The 27,980-nt window shown below is 40.8% G+C and overlaps 1 protein-coding gene across 3 annotated transcripts in view; it reads right to left on the minus strand.

Annotated features, from left to right (window-relative positions):
• TBC1D22A (TBC1 domain family member 22A) overlaps nucleotides 1–27,980 on the minus strand; it is a 443,842-nt gene that overhangs the window by 160,126 nt on the left and 255,736 nt on the right. For all 3 annotated transcript variants that reach the window (XM_073328376.2, XM_073328375.2, XM_073328374.2), the window contains one exon: nucleotides 15,511–15,638. In XM_073328376.2, coding sequence (XP_073184477.1) covers nucleotides 15,511–15,638 — 128 coding nt within the window. The remainder of the gene's footprint in view (nucleotides 1–15,510; nucleotides 15,639–27,980) is intronic.

Raw genomic sequence — 27,980 nt, forward strand, 5'->3', positions numbered from 1 at the left:
ACAAGATACTTTCAAAAGCTGGGAGGAGGGAGAGAAACAAAGGGTCTGTGTCCGTCTGTAGTCGTCTTGGCCGGGGATAGACCAGGAATGGAGTCTTAGAACTTTTAGTAAGTAATCTAGCTAGGTATGTGTTAGATTATGATTTCTTTAAATGGCTGAGAAAAGAATTGTGCTGAATAGAATAACTATTTCTGTCTGTGTATCTTTTTTGTAACTTAAGGTTTTGCCTAGAGGGGTTCTCTATGTTTTTGAATCTAATTACCTTGTAAGATATCTACCATCCTGATTTTACAGGGGGGATTTCTTTATTTCTATTTACTTCTATTTTTTATTAAAAGTCTTCTTGTAAAACACTGAATGCTTTTTCATTATTTTCAGATCCAAGGGTTTGGGTCTGTGGTCACCTATGCAAATTGGTGAGGCTTTTTACCAAACCTTGTCCAGGAAGTGGGGTGCAGGGTTTTGGGAAGTATTTTGGGGGGAAGGACGCGTCCAAACAGCTCTTCCCCAGTAACCAGTATTAGTTTGGTGGTGGTAGCGGCCAGTCCAAGGATAACGGGGGTAATATTTTGTACCTTGGAGAAGTTTTGACCTAAGCTGGTAAAGATAAGCTTAGGAGGTTTTTCATGCAGGTCCCCACATCTGTACCCTAGAGTTCAGAGTGGGGGAGGAACCTTGACAGAGGCCTATCCAATCAGACATGTGCCAGTCAGGTGATAACACCAATCTATTCCTTTTGAATGTTTGTGTCGCATTCTGGGCTATGTCAGCGGTGGTCACCCAACATCTGACTATCTATTCCTGAGAATTTTGGGAACCATGTTTCACACCTTGCAACCAGATAAGTAATGCCCCCAACTCCCAGACAATACAATGACAATGTTTAAGAGTAGCTTGGGGCATCACTTGATCAGTTCTTGGACAGCCTGAAGGGCACAAACAGTACAAAGAGAAACTATAAAAACAAGAATCGGGCAATAAACAAAATTGAGGTGTCGAGTACTCCATGTACTTCATCCAAAATTTGTTTATGCAAGAATAATAACTAAGAGTAAGACTCATCTGGAGAAAGACAGCTTCCAACTTGTGAAGAGACATTTAAGTGACAAAGCACTCCAACACTTCACCTGCAGAAGTAAATTCTTAACCAGTCTGAAACTGAAAAAAATGACAGCTAAGGTAGCTCCTACTCATCATGCTTCATCAGAAGTTAGGTTGTGTCACTATCTGGTGAGGCAGTTCTCAGCCCAAAGCATTCTGATCCCAACCACATGTAATGAGAACGATCTTAAAAAGGATGATCTTGTACAATACTTTCTTTTGAGGAACATCAAATAGTAACTCAATTCTCACCAACCCCACGCAAAGATAAGTTCATATACTACTTTGTTCTCAAATTGGTGTTTGGGTATCTTCTCCCAAATTCTGCTTCTTTTAATTTCTTTTTTCTCTTTGTGCTGCATATAGTGCAATAAACACCATATCTCAGTTTACTTTGCTGCATATTAGCTTTGCTTCAGATCTTTGTTAGACAATCAGATTGTCAATATCTCTTAAGTAAATAATTACAAGAGAAGACCAGAAAAAATTGTAGCATGTCTTCATTTATTTCTCTCTTTTGCATGATTTTCCATTCCTTATTTCAGTGTATTACTAAATTTTTATACCATTTAAAAATGTGAAGAGACGTGGATAAAAACATTTGTCAGCTAAATAAAATTATTAAGAGATACCTACTCCCTCCATTAAAAGTATCATGAGTCATTCTATTAGCAATTTTGAAGATTCTGGTTCTGCAGGCTGCACAATGAAAAATGACAAACACTTCACTTTTTGTATAACGTACTGTACAGGAGCTATATAAGTAATTAAAACCTGAAACCTTCAATACTTTGTTACAGAAAATCAAATTCTATCTGCATGAAGACATAAGTTAATCAAAAATGAACTTTCATATAGGTTTATACCTTATAAACAAATTGAATACATCTATACCATAAAGTCTGATATTTTTCTCTTGAGCTCAGAACTAAAAAAAAAAAGACATCTTTATATGGGAATTAAGACAATAACCTTAGATTAATCAGTTTGAAGATTAACATGCATTGATACAGACTTTAAAACATTTTCAGCATACATACATAACTCCTTACATAAGTACTTGTAAATATATTTTACAACACTATTAATGATTAGCGTGGCCCTGTCTTTCATTTAAGACCTCAAATAACATTCCTTGGTGAATCAAAATGTACATACCAGCGGAGCTGTCCCTATGGTATGGCGAATCAGGGTGACGGCTCCGGGCCCTGTGCTTTGGGGGGGCCCCGCAATTGGCTGGCGCACATGGACAGCATGTGAACCACTGGCTCGGAGAGGCTAGCCCCCCAGCTGAGGGAAAGCGTGCAGCAGCACTGCTGTAGCCTCCCCAGTTCCAGAGCGCCAGGAGGGAAAGCATGTGGTGTTGCCGCAGCCTCCCCAGCCCTGGGATGGCGGGCGGCCTGGCCCCAGCACTCTGGAGCCCAGGGGCACAAACAAAGCAGGGCCCTGGCGGGGTGGAGTATGGGCTGTTTGGGCAGGCACCGCAGATTCGTCACTTCCTCCCAGGGCCCCGAACCGCCCTAGGGATGGCCCTGCATACCAGAATCAGGATATTCTTGTAACCCTATTGCCAGTTGGCATTAAAGGATTCTTAGGCCATAGCACTACTTGCAGCTGGTGTCCAGAATGGATAAAATGGGAAAGGGCAGCAGATAGAGGTAAATATTAGCAAGATGCTTGGTAGAACTTTCAGTCTGTAGGGAGCTGTCAAGGTTCCTTTCCCACTCTGAACTCTAGGGTACAGATGTGGGGACCTGCATGAAAGACCCCTAAGCTTATTCTTACCGGCTTATGTTAAAAACTTGCCCTAAGTACAAACTTTGCCTTGTCCTTGAACCGCATGCTCCCACCACCAAGCATGTTAAACAAAGAACAGGGAAAGAGCTCACTTGGAGACGTCTTCCCCCAAAATATCTCCCTAAGCCCTACGCCCCCTTTCCTGGGGAAGGCTTGATAAAAAATCCTCACCAATTTGTATAGGTGAACACAGACCCAAACACTTGGATCTTAAGAACAATGAAAAATCAAATCAGGTTCTTAAAAGAAGAATTTTAATTAAAGAAAAGGTAAAAGAATCACCTCTGTAAAATCAGGATGGTAAATACCTTACAGGGTAATCAGATTCAAAACACAGAGAATCCCGCTAGGCAAAACCTTAAGTTATAAAAAGACACAAAAACAGGAATATACATTCCATTCAGCACAGCTTATTTTACTTATTTTATTTTAATCTAGCTAGATTACTTACTAACTAATAGTTGTAAGGCTGCATTCCTGATCTGTTTCCGGCAAAAGCATCACACAGACAGACGAACCCTCTGTTTCCCCCCACTCCTGATTTGAAAGTATCTTGTCTCCTCATTGGTCATTTTGGTCAGGTGCCAGCGAGGTTATCTTAGCTTCTTAATTCTTTACAGGTGAAAGGGTTTTGCCTCTGGCCAGGAGGGATTTTATAGCACTGTATACAGAAAGGTGGTTACCCTTCCCTTTATTTTTATGACAGGAGCAGTGATCTCAAGTCTTCACAGATTGAGGTACCCATCAGAAGTACCTTCAATTCCACCTTGCAGAGTAAAGAAGAAGAAGAAGAGAATTCATTGCTGGGATAAGTGGTAGCGATCAGTCAGAAGAGGGCCAACCCAAATTTGCTGGTTATAAAGTGTGATGCCATTTAACTCCACATTGAACCTAATAAAATGCCTGGTATTTGAAGGGCAGACTGGTCAGAAGGAGCTGCATTTCCACCCCCAGCCACACCCAATTGTTCAAGTTAATACTGTTGTATTCTGACACTTTAAAATCCATCTGTGTGTTTTTCATTTGCCTGCATGGCCTGATCTCTGTATAGATGCATGCCCAAGACTGCATAGATGGGTATGCTGAAGTCCCTCACAATAGTGAACATTTCTAAGAACAGAGGTAATGAAATATAATCAGAAAATACCAATGCAGTATTTTTTATATTAAAGAAAATACTATATGAAAAAACAGTTCACTATAAGCTGTTATTTACTTTTCTGGAACTTTTAGGTTTCCTCTGTAAGACATGGCAATTCCAGTGGCTGCTTTAATCATTTAATTTTAATATGCTACTTTGAGAACTATCAAATATTGATTCTGTGTTAAAGCATGACACATAAGAACAAATAAGGTATAAGACAAAGTTTACAGAGGAGACATGGGACATGTGTTAAAAGATGGAAAAATGAGAGAAATTTGTAGAAATAAAGCTAATTAAAATCCAAATCAATTAATTTTTTTCATTCATAGGATATTTACTAGGGCTATTGATTAATTGCAGTTAACTTATACAATTAACATAAAAAACATGATTAAATATTAATAGTGTTGAATCGCAGTTTTAATCACACTGTTAAATAATAGAATACCAATTCAAATTAAATATTTGTGGATGTTTTCCTACATTTTTGAATATATTGATTTAAATTACAACACAGAATACAAAGTGTATAGTGCTTACTTTACATTATTATTTTTATTACAAATATTTGCACTGAAAAAATTATAAACAAATCATATTTTTCAATTCACCTCATAGGAGTACCGTAATGCAATCTCTTTATCATGAAAGTGCAACTTACAAATGTGGATTTTTTTTTGTTACATAACTGCACTCAAAAATAAAACAATGTAAAACTTTACAAGTCCACTCAGTCCTACTTCTTGTTCAGCCAGTCACTAAGACAAACAAGTTTGTTTACATTTACAGGAGATAATGCTGTCCGCTTCTTATTTACAGTGTCACCTGAAGGTGAGAACAGGCGTTCTTGTGGCACTTTTGTAGCTGGCATTGCAAGATATTTACGTGCCAGATATGTGAAACATTCGTATGCCCCTTCATGCTTCAGCCATCATTCCAGAGGACATGCTTCCATGCTGATGACACTCATTAAAAAAATAATGCATTAATTAAATTTGTGGCTGAACTCCTTGGGGGAGAATAGTATGCCTCCTACTCTGTTTTACCCACATTCTGCCATATATTTCATTTTATAACAGTCTTGGATGATGACCCAGCACATGTTGTTCATTTTAAGAACACTTTCACTACAGATTTGACAAAATGAAAAGAAGGTACCAATGTGAGATTTCTAAAGATCGCTACATCACTTGACCCAAGAATTAAGAATTTGAAGTGCTTTCCAAAATCTGAGAGGGATGAGGTTTAGAGCATGCTTTCAGAAGTCTTACAAGAGCAACGCTCTGATGGGGAAACTACACCAAAAATAAATAAATATATCAACCTTCTGCTGGTGGCATCTGACTCAGATGATGAAGATGAATATGAGTCGGTCCACACTGCTTTCGATGGTTATCGAGCAGAACCTGTTATCAGCATGGACACGTCCTCTGGAATGATGGCTGAAGCATGAAGGGACGTATGAATCTTTAGTGCATCTGGCACGTAAATAACTTGCGATGCCGGCTAAAACAATGCCATACAAATGCCTGTTCTCACTTTCAAGTGATATTGTAAATAAGAAGCGGCCAGCATTATCTCCTGCAAATGTAAACAAACTTGTTTGTCTGAACAAGTGGTTGAACAAGAAGTAGGACTGAGTGGACCTGTAGACTGTAAACTTTTACATTGTTTTAGTTTTGAATACAGTTATTTTTTGCATATAATTCTATACTTATAAGTTCAACTTTCACGATAAAGAGATTGCACTACAATTGCACTAGGTGAATTGAAAAATACTTTTGTTTTTTACAGTGTAAATATTTGTAATAAAAAATGAAATGAGCACTGTATACTTTGTAATCTGTGTTGTAATTGAAATCAATATATTTGAAAATATAGAAAATATCCCAAACTATTTAAATAAATGGTATTCTATTATTAATTGTATGATTAATTGCATTGTTAATCGGGATTAATTTTGTTAATTGCATGATTAATCACAATAAATTTTTAATCACTTTACAGCCCTAGTATTTACTCAAAATCATTAGGCAAAAGTACAAATGTAATCTTTTCGAGGGAAGTCATCTATTACAGGTACTAGTTTTGTTTTTATTAATAAAAGTAAATCTTGTGCCTGTGTCGAGGAGATTCTTGGGCACTAAGAATACAGTCAATTAATGAGGTACAAATGAAAAACTACTGATCTTAAAATATCTTTTTATTTAACTATATCTACTCAGCTACTGGCAATTTTTGGTAGGGAGAAAAAATAGTCTATATTGTTTCTATATTTACATATATCTGATAAGTGGTAAGTTAAGATCTACAAGATGTTAGCTATACCCAACAAAATGTGCACAGTACTGGCTTTGATACGTCTATTTTAGATCACTTTATAAATTTGTCCCCTATTATCATGGAACTTGTAAGTGACATGGCGTGCATTAACATACACAAACTTATTAAGCACAAAATCTTTAAATATTGTGACAGGGTTGGGCCAGATGGCTATAGGAGAGTAACAGAAGGCAGATATATTAGCCTCAGGCTAAGTAGGTCCCTTTTCCCTGGGTAAGGTAATAGGGAAGGTTCCAGAACAATCAGGAACCTTCTGGAGACAATTAAGACAGGCTGATTAGAACACCTGCAGCCAATCAAGAAGCTGCTAGAATCAATTAAGGAAGGCTAATTAGGGCACCTGGGTTTTAAAAAAGAGCTCATTTCAGTTTGTGGTGTGCGTGTGAGGAGCTGGGAGCAAGAAGCACTAGGAGCTGAGAGTGAGAACGTGGACTGTTGGAGGACTGAGGTGTACAAGCATCATCAGACACCAGGAGGAAGGTCCTATGGTGAGGATAAAGAAGGTGTTGGGAGGAGGCCATGGGGAAGTAGCCCAGGGAGTTGTAGCTGTCGCACAGTTGTTCCAGGAGGTACTCTTGACAGCTGCATTCCAGAGGGCCCTGGGCTGGAACCCGGAGTAGAGGGTGGACCCGGGTTCCTCCCAAATCCTCCCAACTCCTGGTCAGACACAGGAGGAGTTGACCTGGACTGTGGGTTCAGAAAAACGGCCAAACTGAGGGCTGCCGTGAAGTTCCAAGGCGAGCAAATCTGCTAATGGTGCAAGACCCACCAAGGTATAGGAGGAACTTTGTCATAATATGCATTCATGGGGGTTTTCTTAAAATGAACATTTATAGATACATGCAAAGCTTTAAAAAAGGATGTTTAAGTAGAATTTACATGTGACCCAATAACCCCTCAATGCCAACTGGCAAAGGGTTAAAAGAATATTCTGATTCTGGCATGTAAATTATATTTCAAGGAATATCTTGCAAAGTCTTAAATGAAAGCCAGGATCACGCTGGTCATTAATGTCATTGTGAAATGTATGTACAGATAACTATGTAAGGAGCTATGTATGTGAACTGAAAATATGTTCTTAGATTCTGTATCAAAGCAAAGGTGAGGAAACCAGTTTCCTGTCAGTCAAAAGATGTTTATTCACCTTTATCTCTGTTAGCACGTAAATTAAGCCTTAACACAATGGAGGCACATTTATATATGAAGTCACAAGAAAGATGTGAAATTCACGGGGAAGAACACACACTGGGGGAAAAAAATCTTATCCTGAAATACACTTCAAATGTTTACTGGACTGTATTCGGGGAACAGAGAAGACACCCCCTCATCCTGTACCTAGAAATACTAATGAAAATGGGATATCACAACCAGCCTGGGTTGAAGACACTGCAAAAAGCTTTGCGTAACAGAAACTTCAGAAGACAGTAGGTAAACCTAATAGTTAAGATTAATCTCTAGAAACCATGTTATGACTTAGTTTTATATGTAACCTTTTGTTTCCACTACCCTTACTATCTTTTGAATCTTTGATAATAAACTTATAGTTTTCACTACAAAATATATTTAAGTGCTATGATATTAACCTAGGTGCTGATCCTGAGTTGCATCAGACAAGATGGTATGTCATATGGGGAGAGCTAACTTGGTATTTCCATGAATGTTCAGTGGAGAAGGGTCTTCAAAGGGACTCAGGGATTGGATTACACTGTTTTTGAACCTGCATGGCAAAGTAAGGGCTGGCATAGCCTGGGAGTGTCAGGGAACTGACACCCAGTCAAGCACAAGAAAGCCTCCCACACACTGGAGGCAGGGTAACTAAGTTCTGGGGACCCCAAGAACCATCACACTGCACTTCAGCAGCTAGTCTGGGTACATAATTTCTCCAATGCATTGTCAGGAAAACTGCCTTTTGAAAAGTGATGAATTCCAAGTGGCTGACTTGCAAATCTCAATAGGCAGAGGTGACCTGAGCCTAGATACCACTGCTGCCATAGCTCTGGTTAAATGATCTGTAATATCACACTCAAAGAATAACAATGAGAAATAAGTAAAGAGCCGTCAATCCCATGGTATTAGGTGGGTCAGCGGCTTTCATTTTGCATTAATGCTTTACTACTAGAAATCTTGACTTTTGATATCGGTGAGTTAATGTAGCTCTCTTGAACACGGGCTGATATTATGCATTGTTCACAAAGGAAATGAACATCAAGGACATTGTAAAGGAGCATATTCTTTCTAAGATAAAGCAAAATTAATTTCATAGTACTCCTTTTCTTTTTGCGGGTACAGACTAACACGGCTGTCACTCAGACTAGAGAAGGGTAGCTAAAGTCTTTTACATAATATAATCAATTTTTTTTTAAAAAAAACTGGTTATACATAAATACAAGCACCTAACTTCAAGTTTGTGAATAGGCATTATGTACAGTCGTTAATTACTTGATATCACACACATACACATTTGTTTTTACACAGAACTACTGATTCTGAGCACAGGATGGACATACAGGGTGACGGATTGGTGCATGGTCAAACATAAAATGCATTTCCTAACTTTTGAGTGCTTGACTGTGCAACCTAAATAACATTTCTTTTAACATAATATTTTTGTGTGTGTTATATATATCTGCAAGATTTAAAAAATAAATAAACCGGTGCTTAATGTTAGGCTCTTTCCATTGACTTCAACCTCAAACTTCTTAAATATGGAATTAGAGGTCTAATTGTAGACATCAATATTTGAATTCTTGGCCCAAATAAATGTAGGCACTTAAATAGGATCCCTAATATTCTAAAATACTGAATGAAGTTCAGTAGCTTACTTATTTAACTGCCTAAATATGGACTTATAACTGTATCCATTTTTTAAAAATGTGGCTTGACTATATTTGAAAATACACGCATACAAATATTTATACGTATATATTCTTGTGTGTGTATTTTATGTTTATAACTAAAATATCCTCTAAATCTGAGACTTTTTTAACCAATCCACTGTTTCAGTTCCACAAAGGTTTTAACATCCTGTCAAAGGCCAAAGGCCGAATAATGGAACTAGTGTCAGTGCCTCCACAATACGTGTTTATCATGGTTAGTCTATTGAAACTGGATGAGGAAACTGGATGGGGAAAAGAAAAGGACCTCTTGCTATAGATAAAGAGAGATTCAAAATAAAGCGCTGACTTACAAATGGAAATTCTGACCCTAATGCAAATAGCAGCCAGCTTGACATTATGTGTGACATTGGCAGTATGTCAGAGGATTCCATTCATAACTACTTCACAATCAGAAGTACTTTAATTTCAATATTTCAAATAGCATGTTAACTTTTTTCAGCATCAAAGATTTTTTTTCCTGATACTTAAAAATGAATATAACATCACAATACAAATTGATACACAGCCTCTGACTTTCAGCCCCACACTGCCATTTTGAGACTATGATGCACACGTGCGAATTCAATTATTGGAATAACACTATTCACTCTTTGTTTTGCACAAAAGACTAGTAAGCGACATAAATACACAAGATACATCTTGATATATGCTCTGAAAGACAAAAACCAATTTCAATCTAAAAAATTTAAACAGAAGTAAGGCAAGAAGAAATCCCAAAGTTGTTACTAACTCTTATGAAATGCCTTAAATCAGATCACGGGTACTTTTTTTGGGTTGTTGTTGATAGGCATAAAATGCTGTAACATTTGTCTAATGTGGCAGAGCATGGAAGATGTACAGATTGACATCTCTACCATTCCTAATAAAAGTTGTTAAATCATGCAAGTACAAAGATAGAAAGTAGCAATAGTATTTGTTGTAAGCGTACAAAGAAACCTTTAAATCATTATCATGTCAAACACAGGCTCTTTCAGAATGGAGCAGACATGCAACTTGTCTTACTTCCTTTTCATAAACGCACAAAAATCTGTTAAACTCCTGCCAATCCTGTGTAACTTCAGGATTGGCAGGATTGTGCATATTACACTGTACCAAAGTATTGTGCCAAGAAGGTGATCCCAGGTTTCAAAGAAAATGCAAGATAAAAAGACATGAGGGTAAGAAGCAGTGACAGAATAATGTACGGGCCCATGGGGCTCATGCCCAGGTGCCCTCGCCAATTTGAGGACCCCCACAAGAGCACTGGAACCTGGGTGGAAGCGCCATTGGCACTGGAATTCTGGCATCGCCCACTGCTCCTCCGCTTCCCCCAAGGCCCCGCCCCCTGGCCAGGCCAGAAGCTGGAGCTAGGCCATAGTAAGAGTTGCCCAGGCTGCTGTGGGGAAACCAGGAACCTCCACCTGCCCTGTGTGGGGGTCCAAGAGCAGCCCCTGGCCCATGTGCCCATCGTCCAGGGCTCTACACAGAGGCCCAAGATCCTTGGGTGACTCTTCAGGGCTGGCCTATGGGGCAAGCCACCTGGGTGACCGCCCAAGGCGCCGTGGTTAGGGGGGCACAGTGCAGAGTTGTGAGCTGCCAGCTGGCAGGGGAGAACCACAAACTTGCAGTGACTATGCATGGGGGAGAAACGGGGAAGGTGAATGGTGACACACAGATATTACTCGCCCCTCCTACCCCGCCAACATTCCTCCATTCCCCCCTAGGTAGCTGTAAGTGGGGGACAAGAAGCAACATCAAGTGCTCCATGCATTCCACCACTGGGCTGTGCTGTGACATGAGCATCAGGAACTGTTGCTCTCCTGTCCTCCCCTTATGCAGCCCGGGTTGAGAAAGTGACCTGGATGCAAGAAGCCCTGACATTGCTCCTCATTTCCCCCCGCCCAGTCCTCTTGGGGGTGCACAACCAGCTTGCCTGCTGACCTGGATGCATGGAGCAGTTTCCCCATGTGGGCACAGAAGAGGAGTGCAGGAGTTAGGGGCAAAGGTGGCATGGTGCAGCACAAAGTAAGGGTGGTAATACATCATATACCATGCCACCCTTATTTCTCTGCTGCTGGTGGTGGTGGCAATGCCTTCAGACCTCGGCACCCAGCCAGCAGCTGCCACTATCTAGCCACCCAGCCAGTGCTTAATTTGTGCCGGGGCTTGCTAGGGTTGAGCCCCAGCTCCTCTTTTGATATAAATTAAGCACTGTGGAGAGGCAGCAGGGCCCTGAGGGCTGGGGAGCCCATAGTGGCCAGAGGCACCAAGATACAAGTTGCCGATGGCTCCGTTTTCTCTGGGCGGATCTTACCATGGCCCAACTCCAGCTTCTGGCTTGACCAGGGGGCAGTTGTTGCGGGAAGGGGAAGAGCAGGGAGTGGGGCCCCGTGCAAGGCAGGGTTTGGGGGGCCCAAAAGTTCTCTGTGCCCAAGGCCCCAATAATTCTTTATCTACCTCTTGTAAGTAGAAGATAAAACTGAGGTCTTGTATTACAGTTTCTGACTGTGCAATTTTTTACATCTGATTCCAACAAAGTTCACATAATTCAGTTCTAAAGACTTAAAACTTCGGTGTCCTGAGCGTAATTTAGCAATTTGGGAAAAAAATTAACCTTTGAAAGGAACACTGTAGCTAATCAAAGGCATTCGTTCTCACATAAAAAAACAGGCCAATCCACAGAAAGTTGAATTTCCTCTTGTTAAAGTACAATCCAAATTAAGGAAATAATAAACCAAACTAAATCTTTAAAATTAAGAAGACCTCACCACACACCTTGTTGTGTGTACAAGCTGCACAGTGCTTCTAATTATCTTGTGTTAGTAGGAATTAAAGTTAAAAGTTGTTGTCAAGCAGCAGTTTTCTTTTTCAAAATGTATTTTTGTGTTTGTAAAGTTCTGCTGTAAAGACAGTACCATATTTTTACAGATTTATAAAAGCACAGTTACAGAACACCTATGCATTTTGTTATGGGAAATTTGTGAACCTTTGTGAAACTTTATTCTCATATACCTGGCTTACTTACAATAATTTTGGAGTATGTATGCAATGACCTACTTCACACAGCTGATTAAATCTGAATTAAGTTAGACAGAAAGCCAGATACTGGCAAGACTGTGCTTGATACTGTAAAATCTAAAATAGATTATTCATAGATACATTCATAGAATGAGCCACCGTGTTCATCTAGTATGACCTGCTGCATAACACACGTCATGGGACTTCCCTGTATTAATGTATCCTGTTTGAATTAGATATGTCCTTTAGAAAAACATCCAATCTGCACACTATATTTTCATCAACACTTACTAATCTATGCTATGTAGAGTGAAACATATTGCTAGTTTAGCATTTTAATTCTACATATTCCACTTTTTCTCTTATAAATCATAATACCCTCTTCAATGACAAAGAGGCATGAAGAGGTGTTGACACGACAGCATGCATCAGTGGATGTAGATCTGAGCACTGAAAATTATGACGACACCTGTGCTTGTTTTTAAAGGCAGGAAGACAGCAAGTGTTTCAAGAAGTGGTACTCATCGCTTCAAACTTTTTTTTTCCACCTTAGTATTTGACTCATCCAAGAAAAGCAGCAAATATCAAGACAGCATATGTTACCAAGGCAGATGAAGCTCAGATAGATGCTACCAAGCTTGAAATATTCGGTTCTCCAGGAAAATCAACTTAAAGCAGATGGTCCAAGAGGTCAACATAGTTTCCAACCCCTTAGTGAACAATTTGGTCACAGACATCAGCCACAGTGAATTCTGGCTTCCAGTTTGTGACACACACTTTATGTAAGCATTTCTCATAAACCTTATATACAGAGAGCATAACTTCCAAATCTGCGAGGGAGACTCTTACACGTCAATAAATTTTTACAACACTAACAAAAATACTCATTACATAAACAATGATAAGCCACTATACGTACCTTATGAGACAACTGTCATTCCTCAAACTGCATATTATTTTGTATAGTTTTGTTATTCACCCTTATAATACTGCCCAAGGAGAGGCAACTGCTGAAAAATAAATGTCTTTAACTGAAAGGACTTGAAGATTTTAAAAGATATTGTAGGCACAGCAAGGAAAGCGGCATCACAAAATATGGCTTTCTGCAGAAACGGATCATACAGAAGCTGCAGGAATCTGCAGAATCTCAAAAGGAACACCGAGTGTTTCCAGTGACAGCAACAGCTACACCATATAACACTACTCCAACAATACCTATAATTCATTGTCTCTGCAGCCCTTATTTACACATTCAGGTTTATTTTAACTATTGTGGTAATTATTAATCTTCAATTATAATATACTAGAGAAGTTACTAGAATAAAGCTTAAAACAGAGCCTGATTCACTCACAGGTAGTGATGCCTTTTATGTTGCGCTCTCAGTGCAAAAGGGACATAACTAACAACCAGGGAATTTCCCCAGCAAAATGGGATATGCTCTATCCTATGGGATATTTTCAGCTGAAAAAACAGTCCGTTGGGGCAGTTAGAGCTGATCATAAATTAGAGAGGTTGCTCTCTTGAAAGGAGGCAGGTCTCAGGAGGCTAAGAATAGGGGAAGTCTATCTTCAACTTACCCAAATCCTGTGCTCGGAACAGCTTGACTAAAAGTGAGAACCCATCATAGTTAAAGTACTTGCCTACCAATGTTGCACATAAATGTGTCACCACCTTTACTTATGGGTAAACAGTAATTCAAGCAAAATGTGACCCTTTCAAATCAGAGTGGGATAAATGATCAAGCCTGTACTTAACTAGTAAATTAATACTTCTATAGTGCATTTCATCTGAGGATCGAAGTACTTTAAAAACATTAGCCAAATCTCTCAACATTTCGCTCAGACAAATAAATCTAAATATTTTTCTGATGAGTATATTGAGGAAGAGAGAAATTAAGTGATATGCCCCAAATGTACAAAATAATAAATAGTAAGCATTTTCATAAATAGCATACAACAGAATCCAGAGGTCCTTATCCCCGCTTCCTGCTTTACCCAGCAGGTAATACTGATTCCGTATAATATGTTGTAATAAATAAAGTGGGGGGTAGCTCCCTTTGATGGACACTGAGCCAGCCAGTTAGTTTAAAATCCCTCTTGGTAACTTTTCTCTACTTGTTTTACCTGTAAAGAGTTAAAAAGTCCCTCAGGTAAAGAAAAAAAAGTGAGCACCTGACCGAACGAGCCAATGGGAAGGACAGAACTTTTTAAAATTGGGAAAAAAACCCTTTCCCTTTGTCTGTTGTTCTCTCTGGGCTGCAGGGACACAGAGCAGCAATACTATAAGCAGGAATGCTGTGTAAGGTTTGAACCAGGTATGAAAAATTATCTCCCATACCTAGAAGGAATCATTTGACTAGGTATGTTTAGATAACGAGATCAGGTTTATTTCTTTATTTTGGCTTGTGGATCTCCTCTGTGCTAACTCCAGATGCTTTTGTTTGCTTGTAAACTTTAAGCTGAACCCCCAAGAAAGCTATTTTGGGTGCTTAATTTTTTGCAATAGCTCTTTTAAAATTTAGCAAAAGCCTAAGTTCCAGATGTATTTTCCTCCTTTTCTGTTTTTAATAAAATTTACCTTTTTTAAGAACAGCATTGGATTTTTGTCTTAAGAGGTTTGTGCATATGCTGTTTTATTAGCTGGTGGCAACAGCTAACTTCCTTTGTCTCCTTTCTCTGCTCTTCCCCAGAGAGGGGTGAAAGGGCTTGAGGGTACCCCACAGAGAAGAATTCCCAAGTGCTCCTTCCTGGGTCCAAGGGGATTTTTTGTATTTGGGCGGTGGCAGCATTTACCAAACCAAGGTCAGAGAAAGCCTGTAACCTTGAGAGTTTAATACAAGCCTGGAGTGGCAAGTATTAATTTTAAGTGACAGAGTGGGGATTCAGCCTTGACATATGTTATCCAGCTAAAATAAAATGTTTCTCACTTTACCTTAACTTCTGCCAGTAAAAGACCAACAATTTGTAGATTATGTTACAATTATGTTAGAATAAAGCAGCAAGTCTGAGGTGACGTATTCAATCAAACCAGATAATCTAATTTTCAATACCAGTGGATGGAAAAGCTATATATTCATTTTATGTACTGTGTACAGCAATGAGGTAAATTTACATTCATTGTCCCATACTGAAAAACAGGGAAAGGTACATTTACATAAAAGGAGAGCACCTCAGAATGATGTCATCCTACAACACCAATTGGAAGTATGCAACCATAAAGCAAGTGCTCACCTGGTATGTGTCCCATAGCCTTATGGTGCACCTCAGCGGAACTTCTCTCATCAGCAAGTTATTCATCCAACGGAAAGCAAATTGTAAGTATTTCACCTCATGTTGATCTAAATGTCTGTGTACTTGTTCTGGAAGACAAAACAAAAACATGTATCACTTATATAGAACCTTGTCTGCAGCTATAATTATCAAATAAACAGTCTAAAAATAAAACATTATATAAAAACAATTCACAGAAACTGTTACAGTTAAAGAGAAAATGAACAAAATGGAGAGAGGTACAGCCAAACTTATCTTGCATTTAGTTTACTGTCCCTAGGTGGTTTACACAACTATAATTAAAGTTAATATTTTGTCATGGGTACTTTTAGTAAAAGTCATGGACAGGTCACTGGCAATAAACAAAAATACATGGAATCCCGCAACCTGTCCTTGACTTTTACTAAAAAGACCCTGGATGGTGGGGAGATGACTAACACTTGGAGCCCCACTGGGGGATGACTGCCGGTCACTGCTCCAGCCCTGATACTCTTCCTGCTGTTACACTAATAAAATAATACCAATAGGATCTTATAAGAGGGATAAGGCAAAATGCCGTGTTTATTGTAAATACAACAGTTAGCATGTGCTTTTCAATCTCTCTCTCTCTCTCACACACACACACACACACACACACCATGAACACAGTCCTGCCAGCTGATGTTTATAGTTACCAGTCCAGAGTCTGGATCAATCTAGTGGCCAGCCAGATTGGTCACAGAGGGGAGCAGGGCTCTGTCGTTCGCGATCCGATGCTCCTGGAGTGTGGCAAGACGAACCCAAAGTCTTATGGCCAAGCACCCTGTTCTAATAGTCTTTTTTCTCGGCTGAAGTCTATGGATTTTGCTGTGTCAGTTTCTGACCGGTTACTCCGTGCTTGGAGTAACATTTCAAAACACCCTTGAGAGGGTCATTCTGTCCTGGTTTTGATTTAATCAATTGTCTTTAGGGGTGACAGCCTTCCCCTCAGGGCCATCAATCTGCCCTTCCTTCATTATGGAAGCGCATAGATGATTTTCTGGTGTTGTTAAGTCTCTTCACTCCTCCTTCCTTGACCATCTGGCTATAACAATGGCTTTCACACCTTGTCTTTTCCTGATGCATGCATTCCTCATTCACAGTCTCTCAGAGAAGTGAGAAATTAAACTTCACTAAATCTTGTGGTCAAAAATAGTTTACATTGTGCTCAGGCCTTCAACATTCCTTTAATCTAATTAACATAGACACAATAAAAAATCCTGTCTCTTATTAACTAAACCTTATAACAGGTCCTAATTGTAATGCATATGGGAAAACAGAATCTCATCGTCCAGAGGGTCATTCCTTTCTGCTATTCAAATAGGGAGGGCTAGCAGGATGAAATCAAGGCAGACATTAACTCTTATAGTACAAATATAAAATCCTACTCCTACACTGCGGCATTGCAGCTCTGGCCATGGCTCCAGTCCCAGCCGCTGCTTCTGCAGCGGTGGCTGGCTGCCAGCCCTGGGTGGATGACCCAGTCCGCTGCTCCGGCAGCCTCAGGGGTTCAACCAGCCCTGGGCAGCTGCTCCAGCCATTGCTCCAGCCCCAGGGGCTATTCTGGTGGTCTCCAAAGGCTGACCTGGCCCTGGAAGCCACTGACATGGCCCTGGGGGTTGCTATAGCCCTGGGCGGGGGTTGACAGCTATCACAGTCCTGCCGCTGCAGTGGGCTGAAGATATCATGGATGTACATCTAAGTCACAGAATCCGTGACCTCCACGACCAAATTGGATCTTTAAATATAATCCAAATGCTGCTGTCTCATTCATAGTAATACAGATCTGGAGTAATGCCAGTGATTTTCAAAGTACTTCAATTTTTTTAATAATTCAGTATAAAGTGACTAGGACTGCCTAATCATTATACACACTTATTTCTTAAACTCTTTAGGAGAGGGATCACATGTAAAACACTTAGAACAATGGGTTTCCAATAATGATTTGATAACAAACAAAAATTAATAAAAATCATTATAGCAAGGATGTTGAGAAATATTAGTATAGTAGGACAAAAATTGAAAGAGTGCATGGCAAACTGCCTGTTACAACAGTGTTTCTCAATGACGGTGGACTGGTGCTGGTCCCTGAGATCTCCCTGACACAGTTTAGGAAGGAAGCATGCTGGTCCCTGGTATCAAAAAGGTTAAGAAACACTGTTCTAGAATTCTCTAATGACTGAAAAACTAGGAGTACTATGAAGTACCAGGGTCATAGGCCCTTTGCAATAAATGTTAAGTATGTACTTTGTAAGCTAACGAACTCAAAACATCAATTTACCCCCAATATTAACGTGCACGTAGGGAAACAGAATGATGTTTAGGAGCTACTCTGAACATATTTTGATGCGTACAGCTTGACTGGCCTTAATTTTGTTCAGTTAAACAAATAAATACAAATCAAAACAAATGGTTTTGGGTGAGTGATTTTAGTATTGCTCACACTAAAGCACAACATTTCCAACCACTTTTTTGTTTTTAAGGAAAAAAATCATGTTCCTACATTGCCAAGTTTATTGTTTGGAGGCTGAGACAATTAGCCACATGGGTTCCCCTATAGCTCATGGACCTGACATATCGTGACTTATGTATATTAAGCACAGTTTGCCATTGTAGATCTACATCAAAAGGGTAACAAAGGGAGACACCTTCTTGAGAATAGAAGGTCTCAAGCTAATGAAACACTCATCTTTTTGAAGAACAGGTTATAAATTATGGTATGTTCCATTATATTTATGGCTCCTGCAGTGCTGACATACCGAATCTTCTAACAGGACACTTATCTGGTTTTTTTGGTCTTATGTTCACTTAAAACTTTTCTGTAAGGCCAAAAATGGGCAAGCTACAGTATTCTTATGGATCAATGTATTCTTGTGGAATCTTGCCACCGAGTCTCAAAGGTCCTTTCCTCTAATCCACGTTCATAGAGGCATAGTAACTGATAATACAGTGGGACTAGATGCTTATCGTCCCATTTATTTTTTTATTTAGCTCTTCTCAGGAATAACCAGAAAGACATTAATACAACAGCAGTAAGAGAATACAGTACAGTTGTAAGGAAACATAGAATCTATAGGTTTAAGGCAGCAAAGACTAAAAATAAGAGATAACCAAGTTAGCTAAAGGCTTTGGAAGAGCATCTGAAATCTTTGAATTTTTGCCAACCAGCATAGCAGAGCCCTCTCTACACAAGAGAATTTGCTTTCCAATGTTGGTCCCTAGTGTGGAGCATAATGAAGATCACAGGATGTCCACATGCATACAGCACAAACCCAAGGAATAACGTCTCATTCATGTTAACTGGTGTTCAGTTTAAACAGGTTTGTACTATACTTACTTAATGATGTGTGCCAAATTATAATCACCTTTAACCTATATGTACTAATTGTTCACATATGCCAGAATAAACGGGGGGTTCAACATATCTTCTTTTAAAAACTTAGAACATTTTAATTCTTTCAGATATTAGGGATGTTCACCCACGATGACATGACACCCCAGCAAGCTGCGCTAGAGAACAAAGCCAGCAGAGGAGAAAGTAAATCCTTATAGATTTCAAAGCAATTTTTTCCCAGGTTATTTTTATCACTTTATACCTCACAAGGTTGTGCAGAAATACCACATTTTTGTGAGACTATTTGCATGCCTTGATTCACAGCACTACCTACTTCCCACTCATTTTTGAGAGGTATATAACTACCTATGTAATGCTCTATGTGTGCCTTTGCAGCTTTCAAAATTGGATGAGCCATTAACAACTGACACTTTAATACCTGATGATAAAAGGGGTTAAATTCAAATAGGCTTTGTTTATAAAACAAGGCAGCAGCAGTAGGCAGAGGAGGCGATACAACTGCCCAATCCCCTAATAAGCCCTGGTGCTTTGGCCCCAGTACCTGGTTTTTGAGTGGCTGGGACAGTGACTAAGACTTAGTCTACGCTATGAAATTAGGTATATTTGCCTGGACCAAGTTTGGCATGTGTTTATATTAAAATTTGTCGCCCATTAACGTAAGCGGCTCATTACAGCAACATAGTACCACCACCTTCATGAGTGACGCTGACCACTGTTGACGTGTAGCCATTGCACTAGTTGTGTCAAACCTAACCATCCTCCAATGTCCACATCCCTACGACAGTGATTGCTCTGATCAGAATTTTGCACTCCACTGCCCAGGGGTCACAGAGTCCTGAAGCAATCCATGCCACCTTTAAAATCCTTGCAAGTTTCTGAAATGCCCTTTCCTGATTGCTCATTTTGGAGAGCACACTTAAGTGCTCACCTTTGTGTGCAGTTGACTGCCCAACCCAAAGCACATGGAGAGCTCCTAAACATGCTCCTGCCTGGAGCAGGAAAGTAGTATTGGATCTCCTTGGCCTGTGGGGAGAAGATGCTGTGCAAGCAGAGCTATGGACCATCCACAGGAACATCGACATCTACAAGCAGATCACATGGGTAATGCTGGCAAAGGGGTACGAGAGAGATAAGAAGCATGAAAGTGAAGAAGCTATGCCAGGCATACCACAAGACTAGGGAGGGCAACAAGAAATCTGATGCTGCCATGCAAACCTGCTCCTTTTACAACAAACTGCATGCTATACTTGGTGGTGACCTCATCAGCACCCCATAAATGACTGTGGACACCTCAGAGGAGCCCAAAAGTGGGCCCCTGCCATGAAGAGAGAGGAGGAGGAGTTGAAGAAGGGAGGGGATATAACAGGGGACTCAAACCATGCTGTGAGCCAGGAACTGTTTAAAACTCTCCAGCACTCAAGCCAGTTCTGCCAGGTGAGCTCAGATGATGCCCACTGATGATGGGGAAGGAAGCTCAGGTAAGTGCGTACACAAATTACTCCTTGCAATTTTTTGTTTTTGTTGCTTTTTCTTTCCCTCAAGCCACATCTTTCCCTCTCCCTCACTTTTCTTCCCCATTTAAGAATGGCCCCCAACCTACCTGCAAGTTAAGAGACAGGGATCTGTTTTTCATTGTTTTACTGGTATAAGATAATCAAGTAAAATGTTGGGGAATACCTTCAAAAAGAGTAGTATGGCAGTCCGGTAACAACCTACAGTAGATCAATGTCCTGTGTCTGGGTACAGGTCGAACAGAGATAGACTCGGCCTCCTCATTTCATTTCTTTTTCTTATTGGGCGAGGTTGGGGAGGGGGGGAAGGGCAGAAGGGGGTGTTAGAGTACTCCGCATATCTGAATAGAAATGTCCCTTTTATCCTTTTCAGATATCTCAACTACACTTTGATGGGGATACTCTGCAATCCTCTCCCAAACATTTGAGTTGGGCTAGCACCATTGCAGTAAACAAGCTAGCAACATATGGGACCAGGCAGCTGTGGGAAGCCAGTAGCAGCTGGGTTGTCTATGCCTTTGTCACCTTTAGGTATGAGATACCAGCCAAAATCACCACTGCCCATGAAAATAGTGTCAGTATTCTCTGCCATTTCCCTATACCCATATCCAGGGATGGGGGCCTAGACTTTATAGCAACATGCCACAGAACACTTCTGTCAGGGTTCCCTCCCCACTCTGAACTCTAAGGTACAGATGTGGGGACCCGCATGAAAGACCCCCTAAATGCTTTTCTACCAGCTTAGGGTAAAACTTCCCCAAGGCACAAACTTTTTGTTTGCTGCCACCACCAAGTGATTTAACAAAGAATCAGGGAAAGGACCACTTGGAGTTCCTATTCCCCCAAAATATTCCCCCAAGCCCTTACACCCTCTTTCCTGGGGAAGCTTGAGAATAATATCCTAACCAACTGGTTACAAAGTGATCACAGACCCAAACCCCTGGGTCTTAGGACAATAGAGAAATCAATCAGGCTCTTAAAAGAAACAGAACTTTTTTAGAAGAAAAAAAGGTAAAAGAAGCACCTCTTTAAAACTAGAAGGGATGCTAATCTCACAGGGCAATCAGATTTAAAACAGAGAGGATTTCCCTCTGGGCAAAACTTTAAAGTTACAAAAATAAAACCAGGAATACACCTTCCTCTCAGCACAGAGGAAATCACAAGCCAAAACAAAAGTAAACTAACGCATTTCCTTGCTAGTACTTACTAATTCGAATGGAGTTGGATTGCTTGCTTTCTTGATCTCTCTCCGGCAAGCACACAGAACAGACAGACAAAAGCCTCATCCCCCAACCCCCTCCCGCCCCCGATTTGAAAGTATCTTGTCCCCTTATTGGTCAGGTGCCAGCGAGGTTATCTGAGCTTCTTAACCCTTTACAGGTAAAAGGATATTGTGCCTCTGGCCAGGAGGGATTTTATAGTACTGTTTTCAGGAAGGTTGTTACCCTTCCCTTTATATTTATGACAAGCCCTTTCTTCTGCTCTAAGCTGTACTCACCATAGTTTGAGCTGCAGAGTGGAGCTGTAGGAAGGTGTTAATAGGAATTTCTTATAAAGAGTTTTTCTAGTACTAATAAAGAATTTTTCAGATTTATTTTCCCTTTCCATTGTGACTGTAAATCTAATGGTGTGTGTCTGTTTTGATCAGCAGCTTCTGGCATGGTGGCCTTGAGGGGTGCCCCTCACCACAGGAAGGATGCGTTCTGCGAGATTCTCCAACCCACCATTGCCTCGTCCAGTAATCAAAGGGCTTGGAAGGCCCATCAGAACACAACCATAAAGAGAGCCTGAGAATGGTTGCTTCAGGAGAGGCAAAAAGGGTAGAGAGAGCGAGAGGCACATTGGATATGCATCAGGACAAGAAAAAAAATGCTTCACATCATGGTTGACATGGAGGCTCAAAGATTTCATATTCAGCAGCCTTGTAGCCCTTGGAGAACTCCATAATTGCTGCTCCCTACATGCCCCCATCATACCACCTGGCATCACTGTGTACATCCTTACCCGCAACACTGCATGCTGAGGGACAACAAGGAGAACCATAGAACACATAAGTAGATTCCGCTTATTAGCAACCCCTTGGTTGCCAGTAAAAAGTTGTCTTTATCTGGCAGTTGCTAATGAGTGGAAGGCAGGTTTGCAGGGCTGCAGCCAGAGAAGGAAGTGGTGGAATGTGCCTTCAAGCTACCAAAAGCAAGTTCAACCATCATTCTGTACCTGCTGAGCTGGAAGCTAAATCTTCCCTGAGCACTGCTGAGGTGTCCAGCCCACAGTTTCCTGAGTCAGGGGAGCAAAGGGCAGGCTTGATCCCCCAGAATCACCATTGGCATTTTATCACCACCAGCATCCCTGCCGGCAGCTTTTTGAAAAGTCCTGTGTTCTAAAAGATGACAACAGTTTTCTTCATCAAATCGTCACTAAATCAAGAGGTCGTGCAATTTTAACTTGGTGTTGCTAAGTAGTAAGGAAATAACTTTGGATCAAATAATCAGAAGCTGATTTAATTTAAAGTAAATGGAAGGATAATCAAAACCAGGTCTTCAACTATGGCTTTTTATTTCAAAAAGGCAGACTTAATGGAAGTAGTAAAAGAAGACAACTGAACTGAAGAGCTTAAGGACTTAAATGTGGAGAAGGCTTAGAATTAATTTAAAAAATCAACTATATAAAAACTATTTGCAATTTGCATTCCAAGCAAAGGCAAAAATCTTGTAGAGAAAAGCTACAGACCAAGCTGTAGGAGTGGAGTAGGAGTGTGCTCATTACATTTGCTGATAATACAAAGTTAGGAGGCATTGTCAATACAGAGCAGAATGAGAATATTGTACAGGAAAAACTGGATGACCTTGAAGAGTACAGTAACAGAAATGGGATGAAATTCAATAATACAAAGTCATGCACCTTCCCTGACCAGCCCACATTGATACTAGTGAAGCATTTCCAATGATCCACTAGCGCTTGCATAACAATAGAAAAGTAGCCCTTTCAGTTGATGTACTCTGTTGCCAGGTGGGTTGGCACCAAAATAGGGATATGCGTGCCATCCTTCACCCCACCACAGTTCAGGAACCCCATTGCTGCAAATCAATCCCCAGTTTCCTGTACATTACTGAAAGTCACAGTCCTGTGTAGCAGAAGACACTTAATGGCTCTGCACACTTGAATCACAACGGCCCTCACTGTGGATTTTCCAACTCCAAAAGGATTGCCCACTAACTAGTAGCAATCTGGCATTGCAAGTTTCCAGAGAGAGATTGCCACTTGCTTTTCCACTGTCAATGAGCCTCTCATTTTGGTGTGCCTGAACCAGAGTGCTGGGACAAGCTCTAGACACAGATCCAGGAATGTGGCCATTTGCATCCAAAAGTTCTGAAGTCACTGCTCATCATCCCAAACCTGCATTGAGATGCTATTCCAACAATCAGTGCTCATTTCTTTGGCCCAGAAATGGCGCTCCACCATGTGGAGCTTCTCCATGAACACCACCAGTAAAATGGCATTTTTCCCCCCGACTATGTCTATCAGTATCCTGTTATTGTGGTCAAACATATCCACATCTTCCTTATCGCAAACTCAACTGCAGCTGTATTCCCTCAAGCTCTGGAAATACCGGAGAACTGTGCATGCCATGTTAGCCCCACGTAGCAGAACTGTACTGAAGTCAGCCCTGTTTCTGACAGAGAGATGGCAGAGACTGAAAAGTAGTGCATGAGATTGCGGGAATTATAAAAAACAGTGCAAAAATTATAGGATGTGGAAAGCGTTATGGAATGCAGAAAGCAGCATGGTGGGAATTTGACTCCTAGCTCCCAGATATCTCTGGACAAATTGTTCCTATTCCATAAGTCACTGAAACAATGTCCCAAAGGCACTCCCAAATGTCCCAAAGAAGGGCTGCATGGGGCACACTGGGATACCTACCCATAGTGCACTGCATTTTACATCAATGTAAACACTCCTGGTGAGTACGGTACCTATGCAAGCAGCCAAGCATGTACACACCTGAATGATATGCATTTTTTGGTGGCTGTATGCCAGCATAACTTGTATCAACCAAACTTCATTATGTAGACATGGTCAAAATGACAAGATTTTAATGTGAGCAATCAAGACACAAAATTCAAACAGCAGTGGGGACAGCTGAAGAAAATACGAACTGCTGGTTGGTAGAATAGTTGCTTACTACTGTAACGTGACTTGCAAGCTTTGCTGCTATTTAATATACTTCCCTGATCAAAGGAGTAACAGATCACAAAACCCATATTGTTATGCTGGAAGGCGTTAATGCCATCAATCTCAAACATGATTAAAGTCAATGAGTGTACTAAGCAATTAACAGGCCTCTGAGTAGAGAGAGCTGAAATAATAAAAGCCACTACCCACGGCACTGGCCAAAACATGTGGGCTAAGGAGAAAGCAGCAGACAGCAAGAGAAGCAGTGGTAAGCGTGGTCCTGCATGGGAGCAGAGACAGAGCTTCATGGGGCAAAATATTCACTGGAAAGGCGGGCTTGGAAATTGTAAGCAAGGAAATAGCCTGCCGTTTGTTACTACTGTGTTCAGGGAAACAGGACTTTGTGTACATTCTCTGTAAACAAACAGCGTTGGCACAGAGAGGCCTAAAGACTAAGCAGTCCCAGGGCTATGCTAAAGAATTGTCATGCAAGACTCCCATAAGGTTTTGAGAATGATCCTAAGTAGAAAGTAAAAGAAATGTACTCAAGTTAGCAGACAAATTTACTTTAGAAAACAAAGAAGCATTACATGCTTTCACACTAGATTTTTGAACAAGCTTTCTACTGTACTAAGCTGTAACTGAACTCACAAGAAAGAGTACACAGGATGGAGACATATGAGGAAAGCATAACAATGTGCAAGTGTATGAAAAAGCTTATTTTTGCTTGATCTGAAGTTTCATTAAATGTATAAACTTGTGCTGATGGAAATATAGACAAAATAGAATATAAAGCCTTTGACAACAAGTTGACATTTAATAATGATTTGTTAGTGCTAAGCTACAGAAGCAAGAATCACAAATTGTAATATGGGATAATCAAGGAGAAGGGGGTCTACATAAACCCTTAGAGTCTTAGCTCACCTTGGGATACGATGAGCTGTGGACTGGACCACAGGACTCGTGAATGCCACCTTTTCTGCTTGTACTGCTTGAGCCTAGATGGCTACTCTTTGATTAATAAACTAAACTTGAGCTTTACCATCTGACATCTGGTCCATGACTACTCTAAAAGCACTATGCACTATAAGATGGGTAGAAAGTTGGCTAGATTGTCGGGCTCAACGGGTAGTGATCAATGGCTCCATGTCTAGTTGGCAGCCGGTATCAAGTGGAGTACCCCAAGGGTCGGTCCTGGGGCCGGTTTTGTTCAATATCTTCATAAATGATCTGGAGGATGGTGTGGATTGCACTCAGCAAATTTGCGGATGATACTAAACTAGGAGGAGTGGTAGATACGGTGACAGGTAGGGATAGGATACAGAGGGACCTAGACAAATTGGAGGATTGGTCCAAAAGAAATCTGATGAGGTTCAACAAGGATAAGTGCAGGGTTCTGCACTTAGGACGGAAGAATCCAATGCACCGCTACAGACTACGGAACGAATGGCTAGGCAGCAGTTCTGCGGAAAAGGACCTAGGGGGGGTGACAGGGGACAAGAAGTTGGATATGAGTCAACAGTGTGCCCTTGTTGCCAAGAAGGCCAATGGCATTTTGGGATGTATAAGTAGGGGCATAGCCAGCAGATCGAGAGATGTGATTGTTCCCCTCCATTCGACATTGGTGAGGCCTCATCTGGAGTACTGTGTCCAGTTTTGGGCCCCACACTAAAAGAAGGATGTGGATAAATTGGAGAGAGTCCAGCGAAGGGCAACAAAAATGATTAGGGGTCTGGAACACATGACTTATGAGGAGAGGCTGAGGGAACTGGGATTGTTTAGTCTGCAGAAGAGAAGAATGAGGGGGGATTTGATAGCTGCTTTCAACTACCTGAGAGGTAGTTCCAAAGAGGATGGGTCTAGACTATTCTCAGTGGTAGCAGATGACAGGACAAGGAGTAATGGTCTCAAGTTGCAGTGGGGGAGGTTTAGGTTGGATATTAGGAAAAACTTTTTCACTAGGAGGGTGGTGAAACACTGGAATGCATTACCTAGGGAGGTGGTAGAATCTCCTTCCTTAGAAGTTTTTAAGGTCAGGCTTGACAAAGCTTTGGCTGGGATGATTTAGTTGGGGATTGGTCCTGCTTTGAGCAGGGGATTGGACTAGATGACCTCCTGAGGTCCCTTCCAACCCTGATATTCTATGATTCTAAAAGCATTCATTATTTATAACAGGATGGCACCAAAGGAATACCTGAGATGCCTAATCAATTTCTCCCAATACAACCAACCAACCAAGGCCTTGAATATTAGTTAACTGCTCAGGCCTAGGGGCAACAGTATTCTTGGTCAAAGGAATTGGACATGGAACAAACTTCCGGAAAGCAGGCAAATCAGACCACTTTTAGGAAATGCTGCAAAATCTTCCTCTACGAAAAAGCCTTTCTAACATAAGAATGAGATTCACAACAGACACACCTCCTCCTACCCATAAACCCATATGTGATCCAGGGATCCGTTAGTGCCAACAGGAAGAGGGCAGGGGGCGGGGGGGCATAAAGTTGTATCAGGATCCCTGGATCAATTATGCATAATAGCTCACCATACGGTGGCAGCCTACGCTTCTCTGAAGAGTAGCCCACTGGTCAGAATAATCATTGTGAAATGTGTGTATGGATAATAGCATATATACTAAAAATTATGTCCTTAAGACTGGTCCCCAGGAGGTAACATACTTTGGAATTATTCCCTTCAGGCAGGAGGTAACAGACACGTATCTCCCTTTCTGGTCATTTATGCATTGGATGCCTCACAATGTATGCATATTTGCATGCAGAGCCAAGGCAGGAATGAAAGATTGTCTAATCTACAAGAGAAGAAATTTACAACATGAAACAAATAGCAGGCAGGGCGGTGGGAGGTGGGAGTTCCTGTTTATGAATAAAGACAAAGAATTGTTATAGTATATATTGGGGTTCAAGGAAACATATGGAATCCTTCACCAAGGAGGCAAGCTGAAAGAGAGCTCGTCTCATGAAAGGAGGATCATAGCCAGTATGGCTGTAGAGCACTTGAAAGGATTCTGGGAAAACAATACTTGATTGGACATAAGAGACCTTGTTATCAAGTCTAGACTCTAAAATGTGTGTTAGGATTTTATTTTATATGTAACCATTTGTTTCCAATTCTTCTACATGATACTACTTGAATCTCTCTGTTTTGCTAAATAAACTTATACCTGATTTCACAATAAACATATCTAAGATCTGCACGTTAAGTGGAGTGTTAATATGAGGTGGAACTGATAAACTGGGGTGTACTGATCCTTTAGAAGCAGAGAATCTGGGATTACTATGAGTGTCCAGCGGACCAGGTGCTGAACTCGCCAAGGAGATGCTTGGAGTGCTTAAGGGTTGGGGTGTGCCAATCATTAA

This window comes from Lepidochelys kempii, chromosome 1, assembly GCF_965140285.1.
Source record: "Lepidochelys kempii isolate rLepKem1 chromosome 1, rLepKem1.hap1, whole genome shotgun sequence".
Lineage (NCBI taxonomy): Eukaryota > Metazoa > Chordata > Testudines > Cheloniidae > Lepidochelys > Lepidochelys kempii.